This window comes from Phocoena phocoena, chromosome 11, assembly GCF_963924675.1.
Source record: "Phocoena phocoena chromosome 11, mPhoPho1.1, whole genome shotgun sequence".
Classification (NCBI taxonomy): Eukaryota; Metazoa; Chordata; class Mammalia; order Artiodactyla; family Phocoenidae; genus Phocoena; species Phocoena phocoena.
Window position 1 is genome coordinate 42,017,401 of NC_089229.1, and position 18,239 is coordinate 42,035,639.

Below are 18,239 nucleotides of genomic sequence, written 5' to 3' on the forward strand. Positions count from 1 at the left end.
TAATCCGGGGGTCCCCAACCCCCGGACCACGGACCAATACCGGTCCGCGGCCTGTTAGGAACTGGGCCGCACAGCAGGTGGTGAGCGGCGGACGAAGCTTCATCTGCCGCTCCCCATCACTTGTGTTACCGCCTGAACCATCCCCCCTTTTTGTGGAAAAATTGTCTTCCACGAAACCGGTCCCTGGTGCCAGAAAGGTTGGGGACCGCTGGTCTCATTGATGTCCTGTAAAGAAATATTTTGTTTGCTGTTCAAATTATCATTTAGTATTATTGTAGACTTGGTATATTTGCATTTTGGAGAAGATATGAGACAAAGTTAGTGTAAAAGTTACCATTTGAAAAGCATTAATTTGCAGAACAACATACATATTGCTCTTTCTATTCCTTATTCTTTTAGCCTCTGGTTATTTCCACTTATTTTTATTTCCTGTCATCTTAGTCACTCTATCCTCTTTATCATTCTTATCTGTAGGATATTTGGTAGGAATATTTTAGCCTAATGCTAACTTTGAGAATGGTCTTGTAAGACCCTGACTCCCAGGAAGTTTTAGTACCTGGCTTTCAACTAAAAATCACCCCAGCACTGAAAGCTTTTCACCTTCCCCAAGGATAGGTACAACCTCCAACCTAAAATCCTTATGGGATCTGTCATGGAAGTTTTTTTACTAAAATAGAAGTCTAGTGATAGTTTCCTTGATAGTTCAAGTAATACGGGGGTCTTCTTCGATATTATTCTGAAAACACCTTCTGACTTATATTGGCTCTACTTACTAAGTCTTTAAGCTCCATATCCTATACTAGGAAAGTATATTTTAATGGCCCCTGACCTAGCCAGGAAGGTTAGGAAAACCATTCTACTTGGTACATTGTTTTGAAATTGTTGATGCAGTCTCCCACTAGAATTTAAGTTCCTCAGAAGCAGGAGTCATGCTGTTTTCACATTTATTTCCAGTGCTTGCTATTTAGTAGCTTAACAAACATACACCTAGTGAATTTAAAGTGTACACTTTATGGAAATTTTAGATTAAAATACCCTATTTGCCTCTATTTGGTTAGTATCTTGTGGAGCAGAGAAACAAAAGTTTATTTCTTAAATAAACTTATATTTTTGTAGATTCGTGGTACTCTAAAGAGCTGGACCAAACTGTGGTGTGTGTTGAAACCTGGTGTGCTACTGATCTATAAAACCCAAAAAAATGGTCAATGGGTAGGAACAGTTCTTCTGAATGCCTGTGAGATCATTGAGCGTCCATCAAAAAAGGATGGCTTTTGTTTTAAACTTTTCCATCCTTTGGAGCAGTCAATTTGGGCAGTGAAGGTAAGTAAGCACTTGTTATATAGGTGAGAGGTAAAGATGACAATCTATAAGTAGAACTGAGATAAATCAATGAATGATTAATGATTGCTGTCCTCTGCCAGAACTTATAAATTTGTTTTTGTCTTCAATCACATTATTCCTTTTTCTGTTTCTACCCACGATGAAATGTGCACCAAAATGCTTAGTTTACCTTTAAGATCTAACTTAAAAATTTCTCCAGAAAATGCTTCCCAAATTTATATTGTACCTTATTATCTCTTGTCTGTAGGGATTGTTTGTACTGTTCTTTTACTTTGCAATTACCAGCTTCGCTTTGTAACATTGTATCCTGTTTACTGTGAGTGTTCTTCTCTTCATCAAATTGTCAGACTCCCTAGAACAGAAGCTGCCATTTATTTTGGTGGTCTTTCCTGTATTGATGTAAATATGTGATAGGAAGCCTATAAGCAGAAGCAGTCCTACATATTTTTGAGAGGCAGCTTTCTTTGAAGATGGAGCTCTAATGCTTTTATAACTAAAAAGCATTACCGTGGTCACTCCTTGTTTTAAAAACAAACAATCAAGAAAATAGAAATGCTCTATTTGATAAACTATTATACTAAGGAATTCTACAAACAGTAGACAGGCAGTACATGATAACTGAATAAATGAGTCTAGCTTAAGTTTTTACAAAGCGATCATTGTTTTAGTTTCTAAAGTCAATTACACTTGAATAAAGGTTTTGGGACTCCTCCTTTAGGTAAACAACCTAATTGAGATTAGAACTAAATGTAGCTTCAGCTTTTTAATTTGTTGAGTATTGCTTAATTAGGCAATATACAGACATCTAGGAAAAGACCTGGACTTTTAACCTTTATTTCAGTAGTGTGGAATCATAGCAGGAATAAATTTAGGATTACAGTTAGTTTTATTCTGAGATTATATACTTCCCACAGGGGAAAGAATTTAACCCATGAAACCTCTGGTATTTCTGTATCATGTCATTCTGAAGTGAAAAAAAATTACTTTCAAAATCTTTGATATGTATATTATTTATTCTTTACTACTATTTTTAGGCATTGTAAGAATTATAATGAATATTAAAATCATTAAAAGATACTTATAATGTCAAGTTATTTCATTCCAGATATTGGTGGGAGGAAAATTTGTACAATTATATGAACATCAGAATATTCTTCACAAGCAAAACCTACTTAGGACATTGTTTAAGCAGCTTAAAAGTCAATGTCTATGCTTAGGAAAGAGTAATGTTTATAAATTTTTACTTTGTGTCAGGGACTCTTTTCACATGTTATATGGAATCTTTTTTTAATTCTCGTGCCTGTAAGGTACGAGATAAGGATGATACAAATTTCCTGTAAGGAGGATACAAATATCCCCCATTACCCAGATAAAGAGATTGAGGCCTAAAGAGGTTACTTAAGTAATTTTTCTAGTATGGAATCAAGATTGAAACCCAGGCAGTCTGACTCAAGGTCCTACTCTATACTGGTTCTAGGAACTAGACCATAAATTATAAAGCCATTTGAAAATACCCAAGGGATATTATAGGATTTGTTAAAATTGTATTGATTTGTTTCTACTTTTTTCACTTTAAATGTCCATCTTTACTTCCTAATGTTTATGCTTCTTAAAATCCATTTTATTCTTTGATCTGACAACTTAAAAAATTATTTTTCCCTGGACCTAGTAAAAATTCATTTCTCTTTTTCTTATAAGTTTCCAGCTGTTTCTTTAGGCTTCCAGAAATTTAGTATTTCTCATCTAATAGTTTCTGTAGTATGGAAATTCTCTGTTAAATTAAAATTTGGTCTCATATGGGAAATTTTAGGTTTCTCTTTAATATGTGAACAATATGCAGAGATAATGCTTAATGTTAGCTATAAGTTCAGTTTTCTGGTAAGGAGGTAAATTTTGTGGAAGAGGAAAGCTTTCCTCAGTACTTAACATTTGCTTTCTTAAGAAGCATGAAATTAAAGCTTGTTTGTTTTTAAAAATTATAATCCATGCCTCACTTAGATTATTACAGATAATTATGAATAATATAAAGTTGAGATCTCATAATACTGTACACCATTTATTTTGTTTTTTCTGCTTTTAAGGGTCCAAAAGGTGAAGCAGTTGGATCCATAACTCAGCCCTTACCTAGCAGTTATTTGATCATCCGAGCTACTTCAGAGTCAGATGGTAAATACAAATGATGGATTGGATTTTGGTCCTTATTTTTAAGAGTCACTTAAAAATATACTATATACTTTTATAGATCTATACTTTTATAGATCGCTGCATTTTCCTTTGGGAAATCTGCATTTAGTATGGAATTTGCAGCAGGCGTATTATAATCATAAATTGCCTAGAACACTAAATATATCATCAACTTGGTTGACAAATGGAGAAATCTAATAGGAAGGAAGCATTATATAATTGAGTGATAAAACTAGCAGCCTGGAGTTTTCTTCTTCATCCTTTATTGACTTATTAACACCTTTTTGACTTGATTAGCATTCTCTGTTGTAACTCATTAAGTTTTGTCATTTTAGAAGTACATTTAATACTATTTATATTTTATCATTAAATATTAACATGACACTGTATACACTATTTTGTTTTTTTGCATAAGACGTTCAAACACAAACTTCTATTCTGTACTTTATTACTTAATATTTAATTCCTGAAACAAATATAGGGAGGGTATAATTTGTATGAAAGCAAGGTAACTTTAATAATTGATAATGGATTTTTTCTTCACTTTTATGTTTTATAGTGTAGACTAGCTTAGCCTAGGGAATCATGTAACCTTCTAAACTTTACTTTCACTAGATGATTATTTTTTAAATTAAAATATCATAGGCATGAGCTTTCATTATGAAAACGATTTATGTGGCTGATATTGCCACCATATCTTGAAACAAATGTATATGACTTTTAAGAGCAATTAACATTTTTTTTCTACTAGTACTGTTCTAAATTTTAATTAAAAAAAATAAAGTTATTGGGGGGAGGGATAAATTGGAAGTTTGGGTATTGACATATACACACTATTATATTTACAATAGATACCAACAAGGACCTACTGCTGAGCGCTGTTGAGCACTGGGAACTCTGCTCAATATTCTGTAATAACCTAAATGGGAAAAAAAATTTCAGAAAGAATAGATATATGTATATGTATAACTGGATCACTTTGCTGTGCACCTGAAACACAACACTGTAAATCAACTATAGTCGAATATAAACAAAAATTAAAATACATAGAGTCAACCACACACACACAAAATTAAGTTATTAATGTTTCTACTAACTAATATGGCAGTTAATAACAGTATTAGACAGGCATTTTTCTGACTTAAAATTTTGGTGCTAAACCTGGGATAGAGGTCCTGTCAACAACAAAATATTATTTTAGATAGTTTGTTTATAGTAGAAACATAATCCCTTAGGTATATTTCATGTACCTTTTTGGTACCTTCAGTTATTCTACATGTTAATGTTTGAAGCTTTTAAAAATAAAGTACATTTATTTTAGATTAGATGTATTTTCTAATGTATGTTAATGCTATTTATTTACCAGTGGTTTCTAGATATTTAGAATGTAAAAAGCACTTATTAAACTGAAAAATTGCGTTAAGACATCCTGGCAGGATTTTATATTCTAATTAATTTTTACAGTGCATGTTTCTGAGAGAAATAATAGTATGTTTAAAAGTTAACAGTGTTAAATTAAGATGGATGCTAGTTTTTCTAGTTTCTTGAATTATACTATTTATGAATCTGTCTTTTTCTAGGAAGGTGCTGGATGGATGCTTTGGAGTTGGCTTTGAAATGTTCTAGTCTTCTTAAACGTACAATGATCAGGGAAGGAAAGGAACATGACCTGAGCATCTCATCAGAGAACACACATGTGACTTTGTATGGCTTATTACGTGCTAACAGTCTCCACAGTGGTGATAACTTCCAGTAAGTAGATATTGCCACTAATTTGGTGATTATTTTCGAGACTGTGTTATTCACTAGATTAGTTGGCAGGCCTAGAATTTTTGTATTGTATCTAGGATTGAAACTTAGCTGTCTTTAAACCCCTATGACCTGGTTTAAAATTTGAGTTGCTATAGTGAGGTGTAGAGAGTTATTTCCTTGATTCCAGCTAATATGAATTACTTGTTCTTTCCTAAATACAACCATGCTAACTACCTTGTCTTTGTGCCTGGTGTTCCATCAATTAAGAATGACGTCTAGTCCTCCTTGCTCTTTTCTTCCGTCATACTCCTGTGTTTTCTTCAAGGCCCATCTCAATCTCAAATATTATATCATATGCGAAGCCTTTCTTTGCCTCATAAAAATGAGATGTAATCCGTCCTACTGTTGTTCTGTTAGCACTTTTTTCTATAATGGACTTGACTTATTCTACCTGGTATTTGTGGAATTCTCCTATTATATTGTGTTTCAAATTGGAACTGTATCCTATTTGTGGTTTTTTTTTTCCCCTGAAGCATTCATTGTAGTTAATACTAAAAAAACTTTTCTTCAAGGAAACGAAGGTTGAGGTTCAGATCTCTTCTGTTGCTTTGCAGGAAAAATAGACTTCCGCTTTTCCTGCCTGGCCCCAGCCCTCAGCTTTTCCTCCCTGGCCCCAGCCCTCAGCTTCTCAGCAGCCACTTATTTCTGTCAGCATTGACGTTACCCTCCTCAAAGTTAGACTGCTTCTCTCCTCGCTTCCCTGTAAGCGGAGCTGAACTTTTTTTTTTTCTCCTATCCTTTTGTTTGACTCTTTTTCTTTACTCTCTTTTAAAACCGCCAAAAATAAATAAATAAAACAAACCACCATTACCTTATCTTTTACATCCTTTCTTTGCAGATCTATAATCTGGAGCTTTATTTTATCCTAGTGTAGGAGTCTGAATGGGATAGGATGAGGGGGAGGGAGGTGCACCTGATATAGGAATGGGTTTTTGTTGGGGACTTTTCCCCTGGTATTATAGAATACCAGGTAATCCTTAAATGCTCTTATTTGGGGATCTTAAAATTCATCTGCTTCACGTATTTATTCATTAAAAAATTTTGAGTCTCTTTTCTGTGTAAGATACCATACACTTTTCTTTGTAATTCACCACATTGTGAATAGGAAAATGAATCAGATATGATCCTAAATTTGAATCCAGTATAACAGTTTACTAGCTATGTAATCCTAGAGAGATGTTTTGTTTTGTTTTGCTTGAAAGCGATAAAATGCCAGGCAACTATAAATAGTAGGAAGAAAAGAATGACATAAACAACCAAAGGAGAGATGTCTTAGGGTAATATAGGATCAGGAGAATTTAGAGGATGAAAACATAATATCCAACTAGGGAATCAGGGAGAGGATCAATATAACAGATTTTACCATTAAGTAGAATCAACATATGAACACGTTCATTTGGATATATGACAGAAAATGAGCTAGGAACTGATGTTGCAGAGATGAGGAAGGATGGGAGCCTACCTTTGAGACTTAGAGTCTCCTTGGATGTAAGAGACAGGAAACGGGTAAAGTTAAAAAAAGATTACCAAGTTTTAAGCCTGAGTAACTGGGAAGATGATAAAAATTTTTTAAAAGGACCATATTTGGGAGATAATATATTAAATATTGGATATGTTGAGGATGCAGTGGTCCCAGTATATATAGATGTGGTCAACCAAACTTTTAAAAACATTAATCTGAAGCTTATTCTTGCATGCATGGGAAATCATCAAACAGAAATCATCAAATAGAAATGATGAAGTCTTGAAACTGGACAGGTTGCCAAAGGGGAGAGAGGATAAAACAAAATAAAAGAGAAAATAAAAAACAGATTGTGAGGGATTAAGGAGAGACTAGATGGTAAGAAAGCAAAGACAGCAATATATGATTGTAAAGGAGAAAAAAGAAAATAAGTATTCTAAAAAATGAATTTCTGTTAGAAGTTGTCTGATTAAAATCCAAACATAAGAAGATTTTGGAAAAATAGAGACTAAAAGAGAATCAAATAGGACTACTCTGTTAAACTTATCTCAGCATTGTTAAAATGTCAATTATTATATATAACGGCACCATGTATTCTTTTGTAAAGTACTTTACAAATTTTTTATACCAAACAAAACCCACAGATACTTTCTTAAATGAGAAATTTCTAAAAAAATGTTTGATTCTGGAAGTGATTTTTTTAAAAAAATTGTTTCCTTTTTGTGCAGAATAGTAACCCTAGTCTTGTAAGTAAGAATAAGGTTGGGTATGGCAGCTTAACAATTTTAGGCCATAGGTTCATTTCCTTAAGCTGAAATTTCCGTTTCCAGTTCTCCATAGAGTTTTTTTTCAAGGTTAAGCCTATCCAGTTGTTTTTTTTTCTTTCTTTTGGCTCCGTTGGGTCTTCGTTGCTGTGCGTGGGCCTTCTCTGGTTGCGGTGAGCGGGGGCTACTCTTCGTTGTGGTGCGCTGGCTTCTCATTTTGGTGGCCTCTCGTTGCGGAGCACAGGCTCTAGGTGCGCAGTCTTCAGTAGTTGCGGAGCGCAGGCTCTAGGGTGAAGGCTCAGTAGTTGTGGCACAGGGGCTCAGTAGTGTGGCTCACGGGCTCTAGAATGCAGGCTCAGTAGTTGTGGTGCATAGGCTTCATTGCTCTGCGGCATGTGGGATCTTCCCGAACCAGGGATCAAACCCATGTCTCCTGCATTAACAGGCAGATTCCTAACCACTGTGCCACCAAGGAAGTCCTCAGTCCAGTATTAAATCGATATAATTACCTTATACATTTCTCCTTTTATTTTTGGACTTACTATGAGTGACTTTGGAGACCTTTACAGGTAGAAAGTCATAATTCATTTGCATTCACTTGAGAATCTAGTGGTCTTGTCTTGAAGTTTTTCTTTAGACCAGAAGTGATAGGTTGATTCAAGTGATGATGTTTGTAAAACTAAGAAAAAAAATCTAGCAAGAAATAGTCTAAAATTTTGCTTTTGGAAAATTTTAGACCTAAAGGATAGAGAAGCAAAGAGCTCAGAGTGTCATCTTTTAGCATTTTCCAGGTTTTAATTTAATTTCTCTGTGCCTCCATTTATTAATCTGTGAAGTGAGAGTAATAATTTTACTTTTAGGGCTATTTTATGATTAAATGAGTTAAACTATATAAAACACTTAGAATGGTACCCTGCACATAGTAAATTCTCAGTAAGTGTTACATATCCTTCTTATTTATAAATTAAATATTCTTAACCTCCTTTATCCTTCCTCCTAATAATTCTTTCTCTTAAGGTTAAATGATAGTGAAATTGAACGGCAGCATTTTAAGGACCAAGATATGTATTCTGATAAATCTGATAAAGAAAATGATCAAGAGCATGATGAGTCTGACAATGAGGTGATGGGGAAAAGTGAAGAAAGTGACACAGATACATCAGAAAGGCAAGATGACTCATACATTGAACCTGAGCCTGTTGAGCCTTTAAAGGAGACTACCTACACTGAACAGAGCCATGAAGAACTCGGAGAGGTAACAGTCTGTGATTTTCAGAGATTTTGGTTTCTAATTCTTGGAAATTTACGGATGAAATTGAAGATATTTGTATGACCTATTGCTTCTTTTCCTGAAAGAGAATAGTATTTATATAATACCTATTTTATGTTAAAAGTTGCATACATATGAATATATCAAGATTTATAAACAATTAAACACATATACTCGCACAAATACCAATATATTCTATTAAATTTAGAGTTTACATCTTCAGGTTTGCTTTTGAAATAAGATACTCCTTGATGTTATTGCCAGGTACAAAGTAAATTGTAGGGAAGCATGAATTTATAACTTTCTTGTTTTTGCTAATGCATAGAAGTAAACATAGTATAAAATAATAGAGTATAATGTTTTTTTGTAATGGATTCTTTGTATATATCATTCACTTTATTTAGTGTCTCTTGCGACTACCCTTTTACTAAATTTTATAGGTGTTGACTTATTACCTAATGGGTTATTTTCACATTTTAAGATTGCTTGGAATAGTCTTAGAGAAGATTCATATTTCCAGTATTAGCTGTCTTATCTACATATTTATGTGTCTGAAATAAATATAGTATTTCAGTATTTTTTGTTAATTGCTGAAGGCAGGTGAGGCTTCTCAAACAGAAACTGTGTCAGAAGAAAACAAAAGCCTTATCTGGACACTACTGAAACAAGTCCGTCCTGGCATGGACCTATCCAGGGTGGTTCTGCCTACATTTATTTTGGAACCCCGTTCTTTCCTGGATAAACTTTCAGATTACTACTATCATGCAGATTTCCTATCTGAGTAAGTAAATTCTCATTTCTTAAAATAAAAGATACTTCATGGTTTTCGAGTATTTTCAGAGTGCTGATTTCAGTGGTAATGCTGTCCCAAAATCAGGCTCAAATGAGATACCACTCTCTCTTCTCCACCACTTCTGTAGTTGACCTTAATAAGAAGCAGGTTTAATACTTTGCTGTAATTTTTCCATTTATGAGGTCAAATGGAGAAATCACAAGCTTGAGGAAGACAGGAATTCTGCCCCTGCCTTGACAGCACTGCCATCACAGGCTCCCTGACCTGTGCATTGACCTAACACAGGGAGAGCTGGCTGGCATTCTTGGTTCTCCCCCACCTAAGTCCTCCTTCAGGTCCTGTCCTGGGGCTTCTGCTTTTGTTTGTGCTTATTCTCTCTGCATGCAGTGAGGCATGTGCAGCTTATCACAACTGGAACATCCTACTGACTGCTGGCACATGGCATAAATCCCCACTCTCACCTTTGCTTTTCTTCCTGCCAGCTAATCCTGGGAGTAATTCTGAAGAAGGCAGGCATGAGGGAGGTGGAGGAGGAGCTGCCTACCTCTTTCCCAGCAGTTTCTTAGACAATCATACTTTTCCAGGTTTCACTTGCTGCCCCCATTCCAGCAGCAGTTTCAAGGCGCTGTGTTTTCTAAGATACTAGGTTCTGGCCCTGTGACCTGATTTTTAGATTCTGCATTAATACCTGTATTCAGTTTATTCATTGCATTATTAGTCTATTAGTTGCATTAATGAACATTGCAAAAACAAGAAAAAACAAGCTGATTCAAAGGATAATTTGTAAACTGTGGGAGATTTTTGCAAATTAAGTCATAAATGAAGTGTTAAGCTCCCTAAAATAAAAAGGGCTCTTTTTATTTTAGTGAATGAAAAGAAATTCTTAGTGAATGAAAAAAAACAAGCTGATTCAAAGGATAATTTGTAAACTGTGGGAGATTTTTGCAAATTAAGTCATAAATGAACTGTTAAGCTCCCTAAAGTAAAAAGGGCTCTTTTTATTTTAGTGAATGAAAAGAAATTCTTAGTGAATGAAAATGATCAATAACTTAATAGAAAAAGAAGTGGAGGAAATGACCAAGCAGTTTAAAAATGAAGTAATAAAAATAGTCCTTAAGGGCTTCCCTGGTGGCGCAGTGGTTGAGAGTACGCCTGCAGATGCAGGGGACACAGGTTCGTGCCCCAGTCTGGGAAGATCCCACATGCCGCGGAGCAGCTGGGCCTGTGAGCCATGGCCGCTGAGCCTGCGCGTCTGGAGCCTGTGCTCCGCAACGGGAGAGGCCACAGCAGTGAGAGGACCGCGTACAGCAAAAAAAAAAAAAAAAAAATAGTCCTTAAACATGTAAACTTCACTTAAAATAAGAAAAGTGCAAATTCAGACCATAATAAGATCTATTTTCCATCCATCACTTTGACCAAAAATCTAGATGCTTTTATACCCCAGTTCTGCTTCCTTTTATCTATCTAGAAATGTATTTCCCTCAGAATATGAGGTAGGTTCCTATGAATCACAGTAAGATCTTGAGAGAGGACCATTTTCCCAAATTAAAAGGTTGCACTTCTGGCAACACACACTGTTGCCAAGGTTGTGTGGCACTCATAGACTGCTGTTGGGTCATACAAACTAGCACAGTGCATTAGAAAGGCATCTGGCAGTATCTACCAAAATTATAAATGTATTCAATCCTTTGATCCAGTAATCCTGCTTCTGGGAATATCTCCTACAGATACAACTCCACATGTACAAAATGACATATATACAAAATTGTTGCAGCAGGGTTTGGAACAGCAAAAGGTTAGATAACTCAAGTGTCCAGCCACAGTTGACTGGTTAAGTAATGTATGGTACATCTACACTAAGGAAGAACTCTATAAACTGATTTGGAGGGATCTTCAGGAGTGTGTGTGTGTGTGTGTGTGTGTGTGTGTGTGTAAAAAAGCAAGATACAGAAGAATGCATTTAGTTTGTTCCCCCTTTTTTTTAAGAAAAAGACTACATATTTGGGACTTCCCTGGTGGCACAGTGGTTAAGAATCCTCCTGCCAGTGCAGAGGATATGGGTTCGATCCCTGGTCCAGGAAGATCCCACATGCTGCAGAGCGACTAAGCCTGTGAGCCACAACTACTGAGCCTGCGCTCGAGAGCCCACTAGCCACAACTCCTGAGCCCCCATGCTGCAGCTACTGAAGTCCGTGTGCTTAAAGCCTGTGCTCCGCAACAAGAGAAGCCATCACACTGAGAAGCCCACGCACCACAATGAAGACCCAACACAGCCAAAGAAAAAAAATACTACATATTTATATTTGCTTCTTTATACTTCAAGAAAACTATATAAAAAGAAGCAACTAGGGACTTCCCTGGCAGTCCAGTGGTTAATACTCTGTGCTTCCACTGCAGGGGGCGCGGGTTAGATCCCTGGTTGATTCCTGGTCGGGGCACTAAGATCCCATATGCCACGTGGTGCGGCCAAAAAAAAAAAAGCAGCAGCTAAAAAAAAAGTTTGCCTATGGGAGGTTAAGTAGGAAGAGTATGGAGAGATGGGGCAATAGCAAGACCGTGTACTTCTTTATATTGCTTTGAGTTTTGAACTGTGCATTCTACATACATGTAAAGCTGTAAATAAATTGTGTAGTAAGAGAATTTAAACCAAGAAAAGAAGAGAGCAATCAGAGGGATGTTAACTCCCGAAAAGTTCAGTATTTTCAACTTGGCACAGTTGTCGGCGAGCCTAGGCCTAGCCTCTTCCATCTCACACTTCATCTTCAAAAATCACCACATTGGATCTTCAGACATGCTTGAAGGGAGTAATATAAATAAATTGCCATATATACATATATATATACAAACTCAGAATTCACCTGAAAAACACAATCATTGTTTTGCAATATTCATAGAATTAGCAGAAGGGCAAGGGGACAGGTGAGTCATGGCTTTTGAAAATGCCTGTTTTAAAATGAAAATTATTCTTTGATTATCTATTTGTACAGTTAGTTCACTCTGGAAAATCAGTTGGTAGCACATAGGGGAGGTTGAAGACTAAAGATGGGGTTAAAAATGGGCAGAAAAGTAACCAGATTATGAAAAGTGATTCTTGCAAACTGATTTACATGGTTGTTTTTGCCATCTATTTTGAAAATGAATTATGCTTTCCAGTCATATCTCATATTCAATTGTTGATTAATATGAGGGAGAATTTGTGATATGTTCTGTAAAATTTTTGCATATATCGTTTTATTTTTTAGGGCTGCTCTTGAAGAAAATCCTTATTTCCGTTTGAAGAAAGTAGTAAAATGGTATTTGTCAGGATTCTATAAAAAGCCAAAGGTAATGTTTGTTTTACTTTCTATAGCCTTATATGTGTTCTTTATTCTTTATGTTATCTTTAGATTATTTATTAATAATTGCATTGCAGGGCCTCTTTCAGTTAGCAGAATTGCAAAATACTTGGTTATTTAGACCTGTATTATGATTGAAGTCATTTAATTTTATTTCATGTCACTACTGGGAAATTTTATAAGGATAGTTTCCAGATGATACAGTTAAGCCTATCTTGACTGGTTTAAGTTAGTACTTTGAATCTTCCATATTTATAATTTGAAACTTGTATGTTTTTTACTAGGGACTGAAGAAACCTTATAATCCTATACTTGGTGAGACTTTCCGTTGTTTGTGGATTCATCCCAGAACAAACAGCAAAACTTTTTATATTGCTGAACAGGTATTAGAAATCCATGTTATAGAAATAAAACTGATTTGGAAGTTATTCAGATTTTTTTATAGAAAATGTTAACTCAGTAAACTCACTGTTGATTATAACCTTTCTTACTAGCGAACATTTGGTAAGATTTTAACCTCTTGGTACTGACTACTACTAAATACCATACTCTTAAGCTACGTACTCTCTTACAGTCATGGAATCCTACGATAAAAAATAAATCTTTATTTTTATTGCTCTGCCTCCCCTCCTTTTTTTGGACCAAATACTTCAGTGGTTCCCCAGTTCCTAAATCAAATTTACACCCATTTCTCTGACATTCAGGGTCCTCCGTATCTTTCTAAATTTATCTCAAATTACATGCCTTTTTAAGCCCTCCACAGATTCACAATTAGATAATCTGATATTGCACTTTTTGCCTCATTATTTTTAAATTTAATTCTCCCACCCTATTATATCTTCCCAGCTATTCTTCATCTAAACAAATCCTGACCTGCTTACCTTTCATATACAGAATGTAAGGAGGATGAGAAGACTGTGTTATTTGAAAAACCTTCCTCTTCCCAAGAGATTTTGATATACTCCTCAGATTGAAACCACTTATCTGTATTAATTTTTTTAAATTAATGATTATACTGTCTTGTATTTTAGTTCACTATAATTCTTCACTAAGTTGAGAAGCTTGAGAAGCGTTTGATTTTAGTTTTGTCTCATTTCAAAAAACATGATATATACATTTTGCAATATTAATTATTAAAATATTTGTTAAAGCTTTTGTTAGTTTCCTACAGTCTATTCAGTAATCTACATGAAGAATAGCCACTGTATTAGTTATTCATTGCTGTATAACAAATTCAAAACTTAATGGCTTAAGACAAAAAACATTTATTATCTCATGCAGTGATGTTCAGGAATCTGAGAACTGTTTAGCTGGGTGGTCTGGCTCGGGATCTCTCCTGAGGTTGAGGTCAAGATATCAGCCAGCTTTGCAATCATCTGAAGGCTTACCTGGGCTGGAGGATTCTGCTTCCAAGCTCATCACATGGCTTTTGACAAGAGTACTCAGTTCCTTGTCACGTGGGCCTCTCCATAGAGTTGTTCATAACATGGAAGCTGGCCTTTCAGAGCTAATGATCTTCGAGAGAGAAACACACACACACCAAGGTACATGCTGCATTTAACCTAATTTCAGAAGTGATATACTATTACTTCCACACAAACTAACTTTGGTACAGTGTAAGAGAAGCTCACCTTAACGGTGTGAATACCAGGAGGTGGGTTTCCTTCAGATACATCTTGGAGATTGGTTACTATAATCATCAATATTTAATTTTACTACTTACCAAATGTTTCTTTTAATTCATTATTAGAGTATGCTTTTAAGACTTGAACTTTTGATAATATCACAATAATATGCTTATATTATTATATTTTAATGTATTTTTCCTGTATTCAATAGGTGTCCCATCATCCACCAATATCTGCCTTTTATGTTAGTAACCGAAAAGATGGATTTTGCCTTAGTGGTAGTATCCTGGCTAAGTCCAAGTTCTATGGTGAGTTTACCCGTGTCTCAATCTATATGCTTTTCTGGAAGGTAGTATTTCCTGGTGAGCTTTTATACAGACAGTGTCTTGGGCTGTTTTCAGCCAGGAATTTATATGTCATTTTACCATTTTTACTTGGGTAATGACCTTTCTTTTTCTGTTGTTTTTCTTTGCTCATTCATAAATAGAGATATGACTCATGTTATGTAAGTGTTCATCACGTACGTGTAAATTTACCACAAGTACCACTTATCAAAAGACAGAATAATGATTGCCCACTATAGCTAACCATTTTAGGCCATAATGTTTTGTTTTGTTTTAGTCTTTGAAAAGAGGAGAAAGCATCCAAATACAGTTAGAATACTTAGTCCAGGGTCAGTCAGTAATGATATTTAACCTTGGATCAAGTAACATACTAACAAAAACTTTTTTAAGTACAAGGGAAAATAAATATGTACAGTAGGAAACCTTAATCTAAAATCTGTGACAATTCAAACAAACAAATCATCCCTTGATGCTTGCTTTGTTTGGGTTTTGGTTTTGATTTTTTTGCCTAGTTTTATATTTTGCTTGTTTCAGAGGGTGATCATTTTCTTCTGAAGGTTACGTATATTTGGGTTATTCCCTCCCCACTGAACCCTCCATCCCTCCATGCCCCTACCCTGACTAAAGTTTAAATGGCTTTAGTGAATATGTGTTCTACCCTTGTAGAATTTTTATTGAATACCAGGTACATAGCTCACTTTCTGCAATTACTTCAGCAGCTGGCCTTCTTTTTTCTATGTTATAGTACATACAGTTGTGTATATCAGAACTATCTGTTCCTTTATAACTTGAAAGAATTTACTAAATTCAAACTTCGTAGGGACAATTTTTTGGTAACTTCCTCATTTCTTCTTTGGTTATTGACTTGCCCATATACAAATTTCTTGCTAGGAGAGTTTGATAGTTTATATTGTTTTAGGAATTAGTTCATTTTCTTGAATCTAAATTAAGTTAAATTTAATGACATCTGGGTAGAGTATTTTCCTCTTAACAAGTAGTCTCTTGACTTGTTTTTTGTTTTTTGTTTTTTTTTTTTGCGGTACGCGGGCCTCTCACCGCTGTGGCCTCTCCCGCTGTGGAGCACAGGCTCAGTGGCCACGGCCCACGGGCCCAGCCACTCCGCGTCACGTGGGATCCTTCCGGACCGGGGCACGAACCCACGTCCCCTGCATCGGCAGGCAGACTCTCAACCACTGCGCCACCAGGGAAGCCCTCTCTTGACATTTTGATGTACTAAATTATCAGTTTTTCCTTTGCTGGTTTTTGCTTTTGGTGTCACAATTAGAAAACCCTTTCTCTCTTCAGCTTATATAATAATTCGCTCACATGTTCTCATATTTTTATGCTTTCACTGCTCTTTAGTTTGCCTGAAATTTATTTCTTTTTATATAGTGTGTATGAAGTGAAGCAAGATCACAACTTTCTCTTCCCAAAAGCCAATAAATTTTCTCAGTATTTGGTTTATTTATCACTGGTTTTTAATGCCATTATTTTCTATTTCAAGGGCTATCTTCTTGGATCTATGGATCTGTTTTTTCTTGTACCACTAGTCTTTGCCCTAAGAACCATTCATTTTTAAATGGCTTTCTGATATTCTGCAGAGCAGATAAAATATATGTACTTAGTCACTTTGCTATGGGTTGAATAATTTATCATCATTTGGGAGAACTGCTCTTGTTTTTCAAACGGTATGCATAAACCATCAGTTTCATAATGAGAGTATCAGTTAAAATTTTGGAGTCCTGAATCCCAATCTTGACTTACCAAATCAAAATCACTGGGCGCAAGTATATTCTTTTTTAATATAAATTTATTTATATTATTTATTTTTGGTTGCGTTGGGTCCTTGTTGCTGTGCGCGGGGCTTTTCTCTAGTTTGGCGAGTGGGGGCTACTCTTTGTTGTGACGCATGGGCTTCTCACTGTGGTGGCCTCTCTTGTTGCATAGCACGGACTCTGGGCACACGGGCTTCAGTAGTTGCAGCACACAGGCTCAGTAGTTATGGCTCGTAGGCTCCAGAGCGCAGGCTCAGTAGTTGTGGTGCATGGGCTTAGTTGCTCTGCGGTATGTGGGATCTTCCCAGACCAGGGCTCGAACCCCTGTCCCCTGAATTGGCAGGCAGATTCTTAACCACTGTGCCACCAGGGAAGCCCAAGAATATACATTTTTACAATCTCCTCAGGTAATTCTAATGTGTAGTAAAATCTGAAATGGCTTATGATATAATGTTAAGTGAAAAGCAGAGTACATATATGCTCTGAGTCAACTCTGCTTTAAAACATGTATACATTCATATATAGGAAAAAAGATGCAAGGAATTATATCAAGATTTCGTGATTAACCTGAATGATGGAATTATGGGTAATTATCATTGGATTTTTCAACTTTCCCACAAAGAGCAAGTATTTCCTTTAAAATAAGAGAACATTCAGTTACTTTAAGATATAGTATGGTTATGAATACTATATAATAAGAGAGAAATGATTTTATGGTATACCAATACATGTATAAAGTTGGATACAAAAATCTATGTGGTTTTACTGTGTTAAGAGTGTATGTGAACAACAGTGTCTGAATAAGGTCCTACTAGACCAGTCCTTCTCCTCTGGACATCTGGCCCTAATATAGAAAGCAGCTATTAATACTTGAAAACATTCAAGAGAGCAATTGCAGGCCAATTTAGTGGAAAGTCCACAGTCATACAACAGAAATTATACAGAATGAATCCTCGTTTCCGTGACTTTCAGCCTCAGGTCAGGTACAGTTAGCAGGGTAAACTGGTGGAAACATTGCAGCCTTTCTGACCTGGGGAACCAAACACTAAATTTGGAGAAACTGTGGCCACTGGACAGAGAACAGGAACCTGAGAAGTAAAAGAGCCAGAGAGGGGATCCTGAATTCTCTCTGCCTACCTCTCTGGCTAAATCCAGAACAAAACTGCCACCCAAAAAAAAAACCAAAGTTCGTAATTTGAGTCCAACCGAATAATTGCATGCTAGGACAAAAGAACAACTTTCATTGGAGAAAAATAATAGAATTCAGAGTCTCTACAACTCAACATTTATAATGTCCAGAATCGAATACAAAATTACCTAACTTAAAGACCCAGGAAAATGGAACATATTCTCAAAGGAAAAGAAGATCAACTGAAACAAACCCCAGGATATACTGTTGGAAGTAGCACACAAGGATTTTTAAGTGGCTAAAATAAGTGCCCTTAAATAAGTAAAAGAAAATATGGTCACAGTGAATGAAAAAATTGTACAGCTTAGAAGAAAAGTAGAAATAGATATATTTCAAAAATTA

General features: G+C 35.7%; 1 protein-coding gene across 3 annotated transcripts in view; it reads left to right on the forward strand.

Annotated features, from left to right (window-relative positions):
- Positions 1–18,239, forward strand: part of OSBPL8 (oxysterol binding protein like 8) — a 103,060-nt gene that overhangs the window by 51,087 nt on the left and 33,734 nt on the right. For all 3 annotated transcript variants that reach the window (XM_065886883.1, XM_065886884.1, XM_065886882.1), the window contains 8 exons: positions 1,117–1,320; positions 3,423–3,507; positions 5,106–5,277; positions 8,581–8,818; positions 9,430–9,614; positions 12,869–12,950; positions 13,246–13,344; positions 14,801–14,897. In XM_065886883.1, the coding sequence (XP_065742955.1) occupies positions 1,117–1,320; positions 3,423–3,507; positions 5,106–5,277; positions 8,581–8,818; positions 9,430–9,614; positions 12,869–12,950; positions 13,246–13,344; positions 14,801–14,897 (1,162 nt within the window). The remainder of the gene's footprint in view (positions 1–1,116; positions 1,321–3,422; positions 3,508–5,105; positions 5,278–8,580; positions 8,819–9,429; positions 9,615–12,868; positions 12,951–13,245; positions 13,345–14,800; positions 14,898–18,239) is intronic.